The sequence below is a fragment of the Onychostoma macrolepis genome, chromosome 07 (genome assembly GCF_012432095.1).
Source record: "Onychostoma macrolepis isolate SWU-2019 chromosome 07, ASM1243209v1, whole genome shotgun sequence".
NCBI lineage: Eukaryota > Metazoa > Chordata > Actinopteri > Cypriniformes > Cyprinidae > Onychostoma > Onychostoma macrolepis.
The window spans coordinates 17,515,009-17,533,546 of NC_081161.1; the positions used below are offsets into that span (position 1 = coordinate 17,515,009).

Consider the following 18,538-nt stretch of genomic DNA (forward strand, 5'->3'; position numbering starts at 1 on the left):
AGAAGACAAAAATGCGCAAGAAAACATATTGAAACATTATTAAATGCAAAAAAAAATACAATAATAATAATAAATACATAGGGGGAAAACCTATAGAAACTAATTAATAGGGCCATTTTACATCTGGTTCTCCCAGTGCTTAATATGTGGTTACTTCCTTGATTTGTTTTTATGTGAAACTACATCAATCCAACAAGAATGCGTTGTACTGCCCACAACATGCTTGTACTCTGTGTCTCTCAACAACAGGCGCACTGCAACGTGACAGCAGATGAACGTGAGCCGAGCGCCCTTAGCGTTGACCAATCAGGGAATACTTCGCTGTGAATGGGCGAGGTTACCCAATAGAATTCGTGGTTTGCTGCGAGCACAGCCAATAGAATTCCTCGAAGCATGAGGTACGTTTACAGATTGGAAATGCACGTGTATTCGTGTGTGTCTGGATTCGCAGGCAAACAAATCTCTAGCGCACAATTGCAGTGTTAGTGGACCGCATACCCAGAAACGTCGACTTCATAACATCGGGAATACATTGTTATACTCTACCGACATATGAAGACGGAGGAATTTCAACAGAAAACGAAACAGTAAGATCTACAAGGTAAGACCAGCACTGAGGTTATATTTAGCACGTTTCTTCTGTCTAAAGTCAGGGATTGAACGTCTTATACTTTCGACGGTCCGTTAAATTTAACGTTAATATCTGTTCACATGTTTGCAACATTAGATAAAATTAAATTAGCAGAAGGTGTTAATTTGATTGAAATGTGGTTTATAAGCGCTATAACCGCTATTGGCAAATCGCTTTATGCCAGTTAGATCGACATTTCACAGGCTTCTGGCATCCTTCTGGTTTTTACTTGTCTTATATAACGTTAACGTTACTGTAATATACTTTTCAGCTTTATGATATATGCTCTGAAGTAATAATTTGACACTCTATACTCCAGCTGGAATTTTTAATGGTAAGGAGTGGAATAATATGTCGTCTTAGCCTAACATGTTGGACCACGCATCGTTTAAAAATGTTATAATTAGAAGACATTTAAAAAGGCGTAGTGCCTGCATTAGTGTTTCTCAAGCCAGTAGTTTACAAACTCCTAGGGGTTTATGAAGGAACTGCAGGGGCAAGGTCCAAAATAGATACATTTATAAATAGATGCATAAAAATATATAAAAAAAAAAAAAGATTTTTTTTCTTAATTGGTGTAAAATTAAAAGAATATAAATGCAAAAGCTTTTATTTATATAAAAACTAATTAATTAAAAAATTAATTAATTTATTAAAATAAAAAAGTAGGGAATCATGCTTAAAGGCTAAAGCCTTTTGATATTCACAATAATTTTTGAAAAAAACAAACTGATCTGGTGACAGTCTCAGGTACAATGGCCAGCACAGTCACACTAGATTTTAAGCATGCATAATTATATTAGACCCTGCTAAGTATAATAGTTTGGATATGATGTTGTCCTCCAGGGATTATATGTTCTATAAATAATAAATGGTCAACACCCATAGCCTCATGGTTAGTGTGTCAGCATATAGGCAGGGCAACTGTGCTCGCAGTGACTCGAGTTCGATTCCCGTCCGAGGTCCTTTGCCGATCCTGCCCCCCTCTCTCTACCCAATGATTTCGTGTCTTTCCTCTAAATAAAGGCAAAAAAGCCCATTTAAAAAAAAAAAAAAAAAAAAACACCATTATAAAAAATGTTAACTGACAAATATTACATTTAAAATATACTGTAATCCACTTCCCCAGTTTGTATTTTTTTTTTTTTATTGGACCAGTAGGTCAATCTGTGATGTTTAGTTCCTGTATTGGTCCAATGTCCTCTTGCTGTATTTACAAAAGACAGTTCATGATGTGCATGTTCACCAGCCAGTCTATTCCTGTCTGAGTGTGCAGTTCTTGGCCAAAATATGCTGCAGTGTGAACCAGACATTGTTGTTAGTTGAAAGTCTGGTTATGTGAGACTTACTGTTTACAGTTCGGGGAAAAATATGTGATGCATCTCAATTAGGTAATATGATGATGTTCTTTGCATATCAAAGCAAAAGTGGTGAGTAAAGGTTAGTTTTGGTTCACATTTGAGTAATTTAATCCCAGTTACTTAATAGTTCTTTTCTTTCTGTTTCTCTGGAAATTAAAAGTAATGTATAATTATTTTTCCTATTTCAGTTTAATGTGCAGTGACAACTATGTTGTTTAAAGGTGAACTAAGCGATTTTTGCCAAACGATGTTGATATTTGAAAGTACAAAAACAAACACGCCCATACCCCAACAGGAGATTGCCCCTTTTTTTTTTATATCTCCTCCCCCCATGTCCTGGCATAACGACGATCGCAGGAAAAAGCGAAGATGACACACAAGCATATTCAAACAAAAGCCAGCACAGATAAGCACGGATTCGCTGATGGACACCGGCATAAAAAAATATACATTTTATATTTTAAAAGTTTTATACATATTAGTTTTTATATATTATATAGCAAAAAAAACTTTAAAAACGTTTTAAAATACAAAATGTATTTTCATTTGCAACAGTTATGTTAACAACAATAAAAAGACATTTAAAAATGCCATTAAAACGAGGACATCCGCTGACGGACACCGTGCTGCGTTGTCCCGGGGACATCCCAGCTGAAGATAATTAGGAAATTAAGTCTCTCCCTTTGCCAAGTGCATTCCAAACGACTAAATAATAATCCACACATGCCCTGCTCACTCCAAAGTCCCCACTCCAAGGGGATAGGGATGATCACTTCCATTTGGAACTTGCCCCGTGAACCGTTTGGTTCGATACACGTACCGTTACACCCCTAGTCTCCAACCCCTATCCTGGAGAGCTACCTTCCTGCAGATTTCAGTGCTGTTAAATAATCATTTGCAATGGCCAGCTCCAGTAGTAAGATTTAAGGATTTATCTTGAACTCTGTCACTGAAATTATTTATAAACCCTAGTTAAACAATTAAATAGTCAATATACAACGAATTTGTACCTGTGTTGTAAGCTGTATTAGGCCGTGCATGAGCGCTTTTAAAATGATGAATGGATGATTCAGCTGCAGGCGCCATCTTCTGGCAAGATGCAGGAATTAATTCAGCGTGCGACTCTCACAGTGCTTTATAGGTTATCTCTAGCTGTTGAGTGTACACTTGTTTTTGCGGTGCATTGTGGGATTGAATGCGTGCACTCGAGAACGTCCACTATGGTTTTGGACACCATTAAAAATGGCTGTCCCCTCAAATAGTGCCATTTCGGATACAGCCACAAATTCATTTCAAATAAACAGCCCTGATCTGACCCACAAGAGCAAAACACATGGTCTGTCATAATAAAAGTAGCATCGGTGGGTATTTTACATATTTGTGTAGATACGTTTGTTAATATATCTTAATATAATTGTCGTGTTCACTGTGTGTGAGGGACATTCTTTGACATACTTATAAGGCACTTACCCACCTATCCACCTTTTTCTTGGCGTAAAAAAATGGGCGCGGCCATTTGTAAATTCTATGGGTCTAGCTTTCGGTCTCATCCACGTCCAGAAACCAACTTGGTGACCCTAATCACTGTCAGTGTGACAGAAGCTTGAGGTCAGCACTGATGTTGTTGTGTCTTATAGATCCTTGGATTACTCCCTGTAGTTGGCAAATGCAAAAGACAAAAACAACTTGCATGGTTGAAGGTGGAGAAGATAGAGCATGGTTTTGTGGTTCTACATATTATTCTTGGTTACCAAGGAGACTAGAAAAAGCCTCCATACTGGCCAACTGGGAGTGTGAAATATCTGAGCTCTCATGTGCAGCATCCCGCTGAGTCTGTGCAAAATTGCTGATAACTTTCAATTTACCTTGCTGAAAAACAAAAACGTCCTTGAGTAGCATTTCCTGTTTAAGAAAAAGCTGTTCTCAAATAAAATTATCCATTAGCTTTTATGGGGGATACATATTACAAGATCACTAGCCGGCTCAGTAGTTCTTGTTGTACATGTGTATGTTTCAGACTAATACTCACCTTTTCTTTTGCATTTTTTTTTTTCTTGGCAGCTGTCCTTTGAGAATAGAGAGAGTGCTACAGAGGCCAAAGAGAAGAAGACCGAATGGCCAGAGCCTGACAAGAAGCCTAATTTCCCAGTGGCTGTTTTTACACTCTTTTTTTTCTGCACTGTCACACTCCATCTGCCTCTGTGGCAGCAGCCAAGTCTGTTTCATAACGACCAGTCGTGTCTGTTTTTCTGAGCTGAACAACAATTTCTGCAGTTAGCAAAAAAATTTACACTTGCGCTACTTGATTTGAAGTTCCAGAGGAGCTGAGAAAAAGGACAGGGTGGTGAGACACCTGGATACAACATGGTTTTTGTTCACAGAACAAATCTGAAGAATGTTTGCACCAAAATGATTTCCCACTGTAGTTCAAGCAGTCCAACATAGTCAACTTATTCAACTTTGTGTAATCTATTGTTGGGTGAATCTTATCACCTTGGTAACGGCTTATTTTTACAATATTATTATGAGTGATGACAACTCAGACTCCGCCCCCAGCAATGATACAGATAGAGGAGCAGGAGGGGTCGAGAAAAAGGCAGGGCTTGTAAACCGATCCTGCAGCATGAGTGAGAGTTCTCCCTCATCAAATCCGGGAAATAGCGGGACATTATCATCTCCAGGAGGGGTAACTGATCCCAAAGGATCTGCAGGTGACAACCAGGGGACAAATTCCGATGATACGGATGGACTTTCAAGTGGAAATGACTCTGGGGAGAGGGAAAGTGAAGGAAGGATGGAGAGAGGGAATGGATCCAGAGGCAGACAGTCGAACAGAAGTTATCAGAGTTCCTCCAGTCAGAATGGAAAAGACTCAGCCATGTGTCTGGAGACTACGGAGAGCAACAAGAGGTGAGAGAGAGAGAGAGTGGACACCAGATCGGAACATTGTCTGCAAAAGTGATTTGCTATTTTCCAATTCTTTTAAAGCCTTACAATAGCTATGTGTGATGAATTATTATTTGTATATTAAAATAAACACTAATTATAATGCTAAAAAATCTGAAAAGTAAAATGAAATGTTTCTTTACATTTATAAGTAATACAAAAAGTTATTCCTAATTAAATGTCTAAATTCCGACTCTTGTTATTGATCCCTTCTCCCTCAGCTCAAACTCTCACAGCCCCTCTCCACCCAGCAGTTCTCTGGCTTACAGTCTGTTGAGCGCCAGCTCTGAACAAGACCCGCCATCCACCAGCGGCTGCAGCAGTAATCAGTCTGCTCGCGTCCAGACCCAGAAAGAGCTGATGAGAGCCCTGAATGAGCTGAAGATCCGTCTGCCACCAGAGAGAAAGATGAAGGGACGTTCCAGCACTCTTAACGCCCTCAAATACGCCCTCAGCTGTGTCAGACAAGTCAAAGGTGAGTGGGAGTTTCATATGTTGGATTTGTGTTCTATGTTTGACAGGAAAGGCAACAGCTTGAATTGAGTTAAATGTGTGACGTATGCATGTTTTTTTTTTTTTTCAGTGTGAAAATTATTTCTGCAGTTCAATTATAAATGAGCCATTTGCAGACTAATTGTAAACACTGCATTCGCAAATAATCACTATTTTTGGAATTCTGTTTGGTGCTGCTAGAAGCACTTCACCTATAATATGAATGGAGTTGGTATGAATGGTCCAGTGATGTTTGTTAATGTTCTTTTTTTTCTTTTGCAGCCAATCAGGAGTATTATCACCAGTGGAATGTTGAGGAGTGTCATGGCTGTACTCTGGATCTGTCCACCTTCACTGTTGAAGAACTGGACAATATCACCTCAGAATACACGCTCAAAAATACAGTACGTTGACTTGCACACAAACCCATTTCTCTCTCTTGTAGTAACAATATTTAAATATTGTATGAAAAGTAGTTTGTCTCATCAACGCAGTTACTGCTTTTATAATTCTGTCAGCAACAACAAAGACAGGACATGAGTTCTACACTGTCTAGATGGCAAAATCATTTTGACCCAAATGTCACCTCTTTTCTTTTCATTTTCTCCACTCTCTCTCTGTAAAATGGCACACAGCTTTTCTCAGTCATGCAGATACTTTGTACAGTATTTGTTATAAGTTACAAAAGAGTCTCTTTGTCTCTTTTGCAGGACACATTCACAATGGCGGTTTCGTTCCTGTCAGGGAAGGTTGTGTACATATCCCCACAGGGTTCATCTCTTCTGCGCAGTAAGCCAGAGAAGCTGCATGGGGTTTTGTTTTCTGAGCTTTTGGCCCCCCAGGATGTGAGCACCTTCTACAGCAACACTGCGCCCTGCAAACTACCTCCTTGGGCCTCCTGCATCGGCTCTGGTATGTTTGTACATGGTGTATTTCGGTTTTGTTATAGTAGGTTTGGAACGACATAATTTTATCATCAATTACTTACTCTTTTCAGTTTTGTCAACCAATCTGAACACAATATCTGTCGTTGCTCATTTGTTACACTTTACCTGGATTCACCCTATATTTTTGATGCCATCATAAGTCCTCTGTTGAACCAGGACCACCAAGACCAGTCATGGCCATGCAATACAATTAAAGTCATAAACAACTTGGATCTCTCCTTTCACTAGTCTCTCCATCGGTGGACTGCACCCAAGAGAAGTCCATGTTTTGTCGCATCAGTGGAGACATCTCAACCAGTGGCGACGTGAAGTACAACCCATTCAGACTGACCCCCTACCTGCTTACGCTCCAAGACTCTGACGCGGCTTACCCTCAACCCTGCTGTTTACTCATCGCAGAGAGAGTGCACTCGGGATATGAGGGTACATTTCTTGTTTAACAAGTATTTTGTTTTTTCGCAATGTTTTGAACCAGATCGAAAAAATACAAATGCCTTTTTAAACTCAGTTTGGATTTCGTTCTCTCTTTGTCTCCATCCTGCTTTCAGCCCCTCGCATTCCTGCAGATAAGAGGATATTCACCACCAGTCACACCCCCAGCTGTCTCTTTCAGGAGGTGGATGAGCGGGCAGTTCCTCTATTAGGGTACCTGCCTCAGGACCTGGTGGGAACCCCAGTCTTGCTGTACATCCATCCAGATGACAGACCCATTATGGTGGCCATCCATAAGAAGAGTAAGTCACTCTCCCTTCCTCTCTCTAACCTCTATCTATTCCCTTTCTTTGATGAGAGCAGTAGCCTACAGCACAACATTTACATTTTCACTTTTCCTTCTCTTTCAGTTCTTCAGTTTGCAGGCCAGCCGTTTGATCATGCTCCCTTGCGTATGTGCGCACAAAATGGAGAGTATGTGACCATAGACACCTCTTGGTCCTCCTTCATTAACCCCTGGAGCAGGAAGGTGGCCTTCATTGTTGGCCGCCACAAAGTCAGAACGTAAGAACCCGAGTACACACAAGATCCAAATTAACTTTCGGAAACCCTCACTTTTTTTACTTGATGTTAGCTATTCAAATATTCTCTAATTCATAAGTGACTGATCTTTTATTAATACACTACCATTTAAAGGATTGGGGTCATACCAAGGCTGCATTTATTTGCAGTAAAACTAATACTGTAAAACATTACATTTTCAGCATTAAATATTAAATAACTGTTTTCTATTTTAATATATTTTAATAATATCTTAGTTGGTTCAATCACCATTGACAGGTGTGGCTAAATTTATCTTTAGACTAAAGTCTATATTGACCCAAAAGTCATTTTTAGATGCACAACTAGCTTCATCTTCAGTGCACACCTCAATTTTCTACACTTTCACACTTCTAGGCATGTGCACAGCACAGGCATACACGCGTAATTCCTCAGTCACATACCACCCACACACCAGTATGTAATGTCCACACTCGATCACACTCATAAGCACATGCTCTGTCATGTGGTCACAGACAGATTTTTCATGAGCTCGATATTTTTCCCAAGAACCATTTATTTTTCTTCCAACATGCAGTGACTCATAGTGCTTCTGCACACACATACTGTATAAGTGCACACATTATCAATGCTTCATACAGCAGAGGCTAAGGAATGTGTACAATTAAATTGACTGTAATTGTGAGTACTTTATTGAAAATGCATTGGTTTGGTCTTGGCATGACTCCCAATCATTGTTCCCAACACTGTTAAAGAACAAATTCTAAATCCATTTGAGTGAAGGGTTTTTGAGAAAATCGTGAATGATTTAATAACTGGCTCATAACACTCAAAAAGACACTCACAATTCACCACCTACTGTACTGGTGTATTGATGCAACCCAAAGAAAAAGTCACTGAATCAGAGTGAGTGAATGAAACTGAACTGAAGCCTTTTGTTAAATGATTACCTAGTATTATTAAAAAGAAAATCCCCAGCACTAACAAACACGTATTCTACTTGCTGTACTCTGTACATATATAATTACCTCTTGATTCTTTCCTTCCAGCTCTCCACTGAATGAGGATGTCTTTACCTTGCCGAGGGGTCTGGAGGAGCGTACCTTGTCACCAGACGTCGCTCAGCTCAGTGAGCAAATCCACAGGCTCCTAGTGCAGCCCGTCCACAGCGGCAGCTCTCAGGGCTATGGCAGCCTGGCCAGCAATGGGTCACATGGGCACCAGCCCAGTGCCGCCTCCTCATCAGACAGCAGTGGACCAGGTCAGGAGGACCCCTCGATGCTCCACAAACCTGTGAGTCTTTAAAAACACAGTCCTCAAACACCAGTATGTTAATATTGTACATGATAAATAAAAGGCAGGTCAGATATGGATTGAAAACACTTCAATTAAATGAATTGCTTTCCAAATAGATGACCTTCCAGCAAATTTGCAAAGATGTTCACATGGTGAAGACCAGCGGACAACAAGTCTTCATTGAATCCCGCAACCGGCCTCCTCCTAAAAAACATTCCATCGCAGGTACACAAGCACTCAGTGTATTTGTAGTTACTGTAAGGACAGCCTTCAGTTGCTCCGTTTCATTTCTTTTTTTGATGGTTGTTAGTCTGAAGATGTTTTCTGTCTGATAAACAGGTGCTTTGCAAGCAGGTGAAGCAGCAGATCCAGGCAGCAGTCCCGGTCCTAGTGCTGCTCCACCCTCGAAGAGCTCTGCACCCTCAATGATCGTGCAGAAGGAGCCAGCCACCACCTTCTCTTATCAGCAAATCAACTGCTTGGATAGCATAATAAGGTTTGTGTTTCAGATCATTAATGCACTGAATCCTAAAGATACAACGGTGTCTATTACTGATTATGTGTTGTGAATTTAAGATGAATCATTTTATCGTATAGTGAGCATCTCTAGTCCTTGTGATGGCAATCCAATGGCAGGCCATGGACTCATGGTTTTATTTGGTTCATCAGGTATCTGGATAGCTGTAACATCCCAAATACGGTGAAGAGGAAGTGTGGCTCTTCCTCCTGCACTGCCTCTTCCACCTCTGATGATGACAAACAGCAGGATGCTCCAGGAAATGCTAAAGGTGATGATCCAATGATAAACTAATGCAGCACAGTACTAATTCAATGCAGTTACATGTCTACAGTCTATTACAACACAACTACCATTAAAATTTAACTTGTTACAATGAATGTGCAATGTGACAATGAAGTGCCAGTTTTGAGCACACTCTATTTACTTGAAGATTTACATAAATGTTAAAAGGTTACAATGGCATGTACATATGCACTAATTCAGGGGTCTCCAAACTCGTTCCTGGGGGGCCGGTGTCCTGCAGAGTTTAGCTCCAACCCTAATTAAACACACCGGAATCCAGCTAGTAAAGGTCTTACTAGGCATACTAGAAACTTCCAGGCAGGTGTGTTGAGGCAAGTTGGCGCTAAACTCTGCAGGATACCGGCCCTCCAGGACAGAGTTTGGAGACCCCTGCAATAATTAGTACATGCCATGTTTTTTTGTTAAATTTCTCACAGCATGAAATACCTCATAAACACCAGCACATCACAAACTGAGGAGTATTACTATGGTGAACGTTTGACTCATGAATATTGGTTATGTAATGTGACATTTGGCCAAATATATTTGCTAATACTGATTGAATACAAAACAAATTATATACAGTTAATGTATTGTACACCAAAAATGATTATGAAGATGTGGTAGTGTTTGCATTAGTATACCGCTACATTTGGCTGCTGTCAGTTTGCAATTTACAGTACCGTTCAAATGTTGGGGGTCAGTAATTTTTTGAAAGAAAGGAAGAAATGAATGAATCATTTTATTCACCAAGGATCAAATTTGACATTAGAGATTATTTTTATTGTTTATTTTTTTAAGAAAGAAAGTGGGAAAAAAATAAATGAACTTTTATTCAACAAGGATCAAATGTCAGTTTCCACAAAAATATTATGTAGCACAACCATTTTCAATATTGGTAGTAATACATTTTTTTTTTTTTTTTAAGTTTCTTGAGCTCCAAATTATCATAATGGTATGATTCCTGAAGGATTATGTGAAACAGAAGACTGGAATAATGACATTTTCAAATATATTAAAATGGTAAACAGTTATTCTAAATTGTAATAATATTTCACAGTATCACTGTTTACCATTAGCTGTATTTTGAATCAAATACATGCAGTCTTTGTGAGCATAAGAGACTTCTTTTAGAAACTTTTTTTTTTTAAACTTACCTGACCCTGAACCTTTGATCAGTAGTGTGTAGACTACAGTACTAAATACATGCTGTGTATTAAAAGGTTAGTTCATCCAAAAATGAAAATTCTGTCATTAATTACTCATCCTCGTGTCATTCCAAACCTGTAAGACCTTCGTTCATCTTCGGAAAACAAATTAAGATATTTTTGCTGAAATCTGAGCTGTCTGACCTTGCATAGACAACACGGATATTACCACGATCAAGGCACATAAACGTTGCAAGGACATCTGTAAAATAGTCCATGTGACATCGGGTTCAACTGTAATTTTACGAAGCTACACGAATACGTTTTGTGTGTAGAGAAAACAATAATAACCAAATTAATCCAACAATTCTTCTCCCCGAGTTGCCGTCTTCCACCATTTTGGAGAGCACCCCAGGACGTAGTCGACGTAATCAACGTTGTTTACGTTCAGTAGAAAACGCATGCATGCTGAACGCAAACAACGCTGATTACACTAATTAATCAGTATTGATTCAATCATCAATCAATGACAGAATTTTCATTTTTGGGTGAACTATCCCTTTAATGTGTTGTTGTTTTTTTTTTTTTTTTTTTTGATGGTCTTGTTCTTGTCACAGTCTCAACTGCATTTGTACTTGGTCTTGTCTTGGTCTCAGACTCAAAGGACTCTCTGAATTTTATTTCAAGACCGGTCAAGACCACAACTGCAGAGAGATTACTAAATTGCTGGTGCATTGTCTGATTTATTTGCTAACATCCTTAATGTGATGTAAACTTCCTGCTTCAATTGCAATCATTAACGTATGTCTAATTCGACAAAACAAAATGAATACAAATAACCAAAAAACAGGAAACGAAAACAAATCCATAGCAGAACTGGTGTCTTTCTGAGCAACACACAGTGGTGATTTGTTACTGAATGAATCAATTGCTTTGAATGAATTGGTTGAATAAATGATTCTGACACACTCATGTGAATTGCCGCCACCTACCCTACTGGCGGTTTTAGTTTGATATTCATATTCATTTTATTCTTCCATCATATTTCTATATCCAAAATGTTATTTTTAAAAGATTAATTTCTTTATGCAGTTGTGATTGCACAGCTGAGGTAGCACAGAGGCTGCATCTGAATTGGTACAAAGATTAATTCTGTTGTTAGTGAATTTATTTGATTGGTAACCGCTCTATAAGGGCTTTTCACACTTGAAATTGTTAACCCTAGGCCATTCTAAACCCCAGATAAATGGAATCCTGGGTTACCTTGCTTCACGTTTCACACTCCTTATACTTGAATACCTGAAAGTTAAAAGTTAAACCTGAAAAGACTGTTCAGTAAATGTGGACCTTTCAGATGAATTTCAGGATGCTGGTTTGGACTTGATCTTGACTCGGTCTCATCCTGCCTTGGTCTTGGTCTTGGTCTTGGTCTTGGTCTTGTCTTGGTCTCAACTTCTCAAAGTCTTGTTCTTGTCTTGGTCTTATCACACTCTGGTCTTGGTCTCGACTTGGTCTCTGTTTAGGTGATCTTGACTACAACACTAGTATTAACAGATACTCTAACCTGCAGGTCCGTCTGTGTCTCTGGTAGAGGAGAGTACATTGTTACCCCCAATGGCCATGCACAGTAAAGCTGAAAGTGTAGCCTCGGTCACCTCTCAATGCAGTTTCAGCAGCACCATCGTCCATGTGGGGGACAAGAAACCTCCTGAGTCAGGTGGGCAAGTGTGTGTGTATGTAAGAGGAATAAGAGAAGACACCAAAGACCCATTATACATCAAAGCAATCATAGCAGTCAAGTCTTTGTGGCTAGTTTTTGGGATCCTAGTTTCTTTAACTCATCCCCTCTTCTTGTTTTACTTCGCTCCCACAGATATCGTAATGGAAGAGGCCCCGCCTACTCCGAATGCTGCCACTCAGCCCCAAGTTCCTCCCACAATGACGTCCTCTCTGCCCCTTAGCCCTGCTCCTGATAGGGATGCAGGGAGAAGAGGAGGTCCAGGAGGAACAGGGGTAGCTGGAGGATCTGGAGGAGGAGAAAGGTTGGGTCTCACGAAAGAGGTCCTGTCGGCTCACACACAGAAAGCGGAGCAGAACTTCATGTGCCGCTTCAGAGACTTGAGCAAACTCAGAGTGTTTGACACAACCTCAGCTGTGCGCCGACAAGCAACTGTACCCTTAGCAAGAGGTAAGGATGTGCATAAAAAAAGAGACAAAGCACATGCAGTGTTACACAAAACTGCTTGAAAGTTCACAATAATACATTTGTTTTTGTACTTTGGAAAGATGTCTCTTGCACTCGCCAAGTCGGAATTTATTTGATCAAAAATACAGTAGAACAGTAATATCGAGAAAACCGTTATGCTCCTCAATATTTTTTGTGGAAACCATGGTGCACTACCATTTAAAAGAGTGGGGTAAGAAAGATGAAATAAACAGTACTATATTCAGCAAGGATGCATTCAATTGATCAAATGTGACAGTAAATACATGTATTTTGGGTTGAGTGAGCAGAGCTATGACCACTATGCTCCCCGCTCTGCTCACATGCTCTACTGTTTTCAATCTGGATGTTTTAAAACGTAATTTCTATCATGAAAACCAATTTTAAATTGTAATGTCACAATATTACTGTATTTTTGGTCAAATAAATGCAGCCTTGGTAAGCGTAAGAGACTTCTTTCAAAAACATATTTATTTGTAATTTATTCCAAACCTTTGACCGGTAATGTATCTCTCTTGATCTTAGGTGTGCGCTGCTCTCGTGATTACCCAGCAGCAAGTAGTAGTGGGCGTAGACGTGGTCGAGGAGGCAAAAGACTAAAGCACCAGGAAACTTCAGAGCAAGTGGGATCTCATAGTCCAGCTGGCCCACAACAAGGCCTCCACCCTGGATTTCCCACTCTGGACAGGTCCTCTAATCCCTCCATACCCATGGGTCCTGCAGCCAGCTCTTCCTCCTGGCCCACCTCAGGGTCACAAGCTAGTGTTCCCTCTGTCCCATACCCACCCGGCATCCTTCCTTTATATCCCCTCTATCCCCCTTTCTCCCATCCCATGTCAGACCCCAACATACAGACAGGACTACGCTTCCCCCTTCAGAACTCGCAGATGTCACCTCCCATGGTCCACCCAATGATGGCGTTGGTATTACCCAACTACATGTTCCCACAGCCTAATATGGGCTTGCCTCATCACTTCTACAGCCCAAACTCAGCTTTCCCTTTCCCCGCTGCCAACACAATCGCCCCTGCGCCCTGTCAGGCCCCGACCCCTGTCCCACGTGCCCACTCGCGCTCCAGCACCCCTCATTCCTACAGCCAAAGAGAGGCCCTTGAGAGAGAAGGGACAGAGTCTCCGCTCTTTCAGTCCAGATGCTCCTCACCCTTAAATCTGCTGCAGCTGGAGGAGTCTCCAATCAACCGGTTTGAGGTGGCATCAGGGCAACAGACCACATCTCCTATGGTGGGACAAGGGGGTGGAGCAGGAGGACAGGCCGCCTCCAATCAGAGAGGTTCAGCGGTGGACTCGAAAGAGAATGAAAATGTAAGGAAATGGACTGCTGATAATTGAAAGATGTTAGGAGATTTTATGTTTCAGTATTCTATATCAATACCAGTGAAATTTCACAACAATCAATACTTTTATTTTGATACCACAGTGACTAATTAGCATAATATGGCAAAATAGGAAGTTATTTAACCATCAGTAAAAAAAAATTTAATTAAAAAAAAAGTTTAATTTAATATATATAACATAATACTAGCCACCTGTCGACATTGCATGAAATAAATTCGTATTATTTTATAGAATGTAAATGTAGTATTTTCATAAAGAAAATGAAGACTGTTTTGGGACTATTGAGATTATTTTAGTAAAGTTGATATCAAGTCCCCCCAATACTCTGTATAATTTTGCCTTTGTGAGATTCGGCCAACACAAGAGCAGTTTTACCATTCGTGAAAATAATTCTTAATCAGGACATGCAGCATTCATCAGAGAACATTCTCAATAATCAGCTGAAAGATCCTGATGTAATTTATTTAATCATGTCGTTCTGTAATGGTCTGTGCTTTTAATGTCCTTTGCAGGGTGAAACAACAAATGAGTCCAATCAAGATGCCATGTCCACCTCCAGTGATCTGCTAGACCTGCTGTTACAGGAGGACTCGCGCTCGGGCACTGGCTCAGCCGCCTCAGGCTCTGGCTCATCAGGCACAGGCTCCTCTGGGTCGGGCTTGGGGTCTTCTGGATCAGGGTCCAATGGCTGCAGCTCTTCAGGAAGTGGAACTAGTAAGTACTTAATGATAGCAATTAAATTTTTTTGATGCATGTATTCATAAAGTTTTATAAATGGATACATTTTAGGCAGTGTTGATTTACAGTGTTACTTTATATGAAGGAACCAAATGTAATTCAGTAATTGTTACTTGTTAAGAAGCTTGAATCAAATGACTTAATTTAGTTCTTTTTTTGTTTGCTTTAATAGGAAGCAGTCAGAGCAGCCATACAAGCAAATACTTTGGCAGCGTGGACTCTTCAGAGAACAGCCACTCCCGCAAGCAGACAGCAGAGGGTGATGGAGAGGCACAGTTCATCAAATGTGTCCTACAAGACCCCATCTGGCTCCTCATGGCCAACACAGATGAAAAGACTATGATGACCTACCAGCTGCCCATCCGGTTAATATCAACACTATACAGATTTCACTACCTCACTAGGGTTGGGAATCAAATACCTGTTACATTTATTTAAAATGAAATATTACAAATAACAAAATTAAATTTCATTTTTACTTTATTTTTGATTTTGTTTATTGAATCAACAGTCAAATCATTTTATTTTGTTTTGGCACCTGGCATGCCTTGCAAGTTCTGCATTTATTCTTCCTTAAAATTACAAAGAAATCCAGAGGAACCAGAATCATTAAGTGGAGTCAAATCATATCCAGAATTTGATTCCCATCCCTATGCAACACCATTACTGACCTGTTACAATCTCAAACATATACTTTAATGCACCCCATTATGACGCAAAACGTCATGCATAGAAAAAAAAAAACCCATTCCCATGCATTATTACACTGATCCAAGTTGTAATGGAGAGAGTTAACTGACCAAGTAAATGTGTTTTGTAACAGAGACCGAGATTCTGTGTTGAAAGAGGACCGTGCTGCTCTGAGAGCCATGCAGAAACAGCAGCCTCGCTTCACTGAGGAGCAGAAGAACGAGCTGAGTCAGGTTCACCCTTGGATCCGCACTGGACGCCTGCCTCGTTCTATCAATGTTTCTGTAAGTTTAAATCTCTCACACAATAACTCCCACAATACACCACTAAACACTGTCGTGACTCTTTATTTATATGCAATGTGTCTCTCAGGCATGTGTGGGCTGTAGGTCCTCTCCGCCGGTCCCCTCTGCGGCCCCCTTCGATGTGGAGATCCACGAGATGGAGTTCTGCAGTGTTTTAGAGGTGACGGAAGAGAAACACACCCAAGCAGAGACAGCCATGGAGAAGAGTGAGGCTGAAGCAGAAGACAGAGAGGTTGAGAGTGATAGAACTATTATGACTTCACAAATCAACGACCATGAAATGGTGATAGAAGAACAGGAAGTGACTTCACAGATCGAGGAGGAAATGGGTGCCTCACTTACACAGATGATACACTAAAGACACTATGAGTCAGTGGGATTCTGATGACATTCGTGTACTCATTAAATTATCCAGTTGTATTTATTTCTATAAATAAATGCTAATTAGCCAGGAAGGCTGACAGATGATGAATGTAAAGCAGAAATGCTTTGTTGAAAGACTGTGATTATCAAAAATTCAGGATATTTTGGTTATTGCAAAGGAATGATCTGTTAGCTGGTTTTTTAGACCACTCTGGATTTGATCTCGAGACACCACCTGTTCAATTCTAGTTGTAGTGACCCATTTTGTGGCGTGCTGAACAACAATTTCAAATGTCGTCGAATGGGTTAAGAGCTCTTCACACCAAGGACGATAACTATAACCATGACTATAAAGCTTTAATCATCTAATTCTATGAGAATAGGGAAGTCCACACCACAGCTATATAACACGATGGCACAGATTAACAATATCACTGGAATCACTTTCCAAACAATTTTTTTTTTTTTTTCCAGATGATGAATATGTTGCTAGCCAATCAGAGTTCATCCAACTTTAAAGAGATTGAGCATTTAAAGCGGCAAATGACAAAGCTGCAGCGCACGATTATAAATAAACAACATTATCGTACCTTGGTGTGGGCATTAATAAAGTTATGGTTATAGTTATCGTTATTAGTATGAACCTTTAAACTCTGTGGTGGAAAGTCGATTTAGGTGTTGTAAGATGTGCATTTAGGCAGGAGAACAGATTCACTGCCTTTTGAGGACAGTCTAACTGTTTCTCATCTTGTGCTTTTTGACATTTTCCCAGATGTTATGAAAATGTTGCAATTTTTTACAGATATATATATATACAAAGTAGGAATTTTTGACCAAATTTACACGCACACCTTTTTTTGATTGTTCTGTATATTTTTTTATACATTATTGGTGCAAAATTGTTAATTGTTGAAGCTTGGATGAATTGTGTGAAATGAAATGCAGCTCCACAGAGAGTCTCGTTGGTCTGTTACGGTTCACTTTCACCACTTGGATGTCACTACAGTAACCATGGCAACTGTGAACTTTCAAAGACTATTTGTAGCTCAAGGCATCTTCTTGGAGAGTAGCACTTAGCAAAGGGAAGCTCCAGAGGTCACGGCCAGAAAAAGCTGCCGCCCGTTTCTGGGTTGAAAGAGTGGAGGCTTTTAATGGTCTGGATGTGAACTGTACCATCAAAGAAGACTTTTAAATGGATAGTTCACCCAAAAATAGTTGTTGGGTTATCTTTTATGTTCCACAGAAAAAGGAAAGCCATTCAACAAATTCTGACCAATTATTTGGGTGAAATGAGGAATGCTGGCAATCAGTTGTTGGCATTTTCCTCTTGTTTTACCTTTTTGCTGTCCGTTTCAGTCATGTGCTCTTTGACTTCAATTTGTCCTTGAACAGTTTGTAAGTATTTTGTGTATTTCTTTATATATGAAAAAGAATAAAATGAATATGACTCACAATGTTGTGGTTTGCGAATATTCTAAGTATCGAGGTGAAAACCGGGAATTATAAGAATATACAGTGCACGTATGATTGAAAAGCAAGCAGTATGCTTTGGCTAAGGAAGAAGGAATTAAAATAAGCAGTTTTCATACCAAACCATAGGCTTTTTGTAGACAAGAATGTCCACTGAGCTATAAAAACATAGAAGTTTTTCCAGTCACAAACAAAAGCCCACACGCACACAAATTACAAAAAAATACAAATAAGTGTGATGCACACACACAAAAACCTGGTGATTATTGTACAGAGCTAAATGAGAGATATAAAAGGGAATTTAATAACATGTTTGCTTGTGCCAGTGCCCTGGTAAGAAAGTTTGGCTTGACTTGCATTCTTTCCCTGCACCGCAATGTAACAACAGGCCAAACAAGAGAGAGACGGATCTACAGCGTATAACCACAAAGAAAACTGAAGATTTAAGAAACTTGTTTATCTGCACACATTTACTCTTATATCACTTTTCAACATCATATATCTTTGAGGATTTTACAAGCAAGGAAAACACATTATTTACCCTTAAAATATAGGACTTACTGAATAGGCATCTCTCTACAAAACCAGACAAACAGCTGTGGAAAGTGGTAACAGAGGGTGGTTCTGTTATTATCATTATTATTTTTTGGTTGTTTATAGTTTTTCATTCAATTTAAAATGATTTCACAGCAGTGGCATCTGGGATACTTAACTCTTTCCCTTCTCACTTTTTCTCTCATTTCTCTCCCTCTTGAATCCCTCTTTCAATCCTCCTCC

General features: G+C 39.8%; 1 protein-coding gene across 3 annotated transcripts; it reads left to right on the forward strand.

The window, feature by feature from the left end:
- The first annotated feature begins 398 nt into the window (after positions 1-398).
- per1b (period circadian clock 1b) lies at positions 399-17,745 on the forward strand. 3 transcript variants are annotated; one of them, XM_058781075.1, is made up of 19 exons: positions 399-601; positions 4,054-4,902; positions 5,160-5,413; positions 5,713-5,834; positions 6,141-6,342; positions 6,606-6,800; positions 6,926-7,111; positions 7,220-7,373; positions 8,420-8,663; positions 8,783-8,891; positions 9,006-9,162; positions 9,336-9,454; positions 12,187-12,333; positions 12,490-12,804; positions 13,366-14,162; positions 14,708-14,909; positions 15,106-15,298; positions 15,757-15,907; positions 15,996-17,745. In XM_058781075.1, exons 2-19 carry the CDS (start codon positions 4,517-4,519, stop codon positions 16,284-16,286), a joined length of 4,224 nt encoding a protein of 1,407 aa, XP_058637058.1. In that variant the 5' UTR covers positions 399-601; positions 4,054-4,516; the 3' UTR covers positions 16,287-17,745. The 3 variants fall into 3 exon arrangements, with proteins under 3 accessions (XP_058637058.1, XP_058637059.1, XP_058637060.1); XM_058781076.1 differs by having other exon boundaries at positions 9,021-9,162; XM_058781077.1 differs by lacking the exon at positions 12,187-12,333.
- Positions 17,746-18,538: the final 793 nt, after the last annotated feature.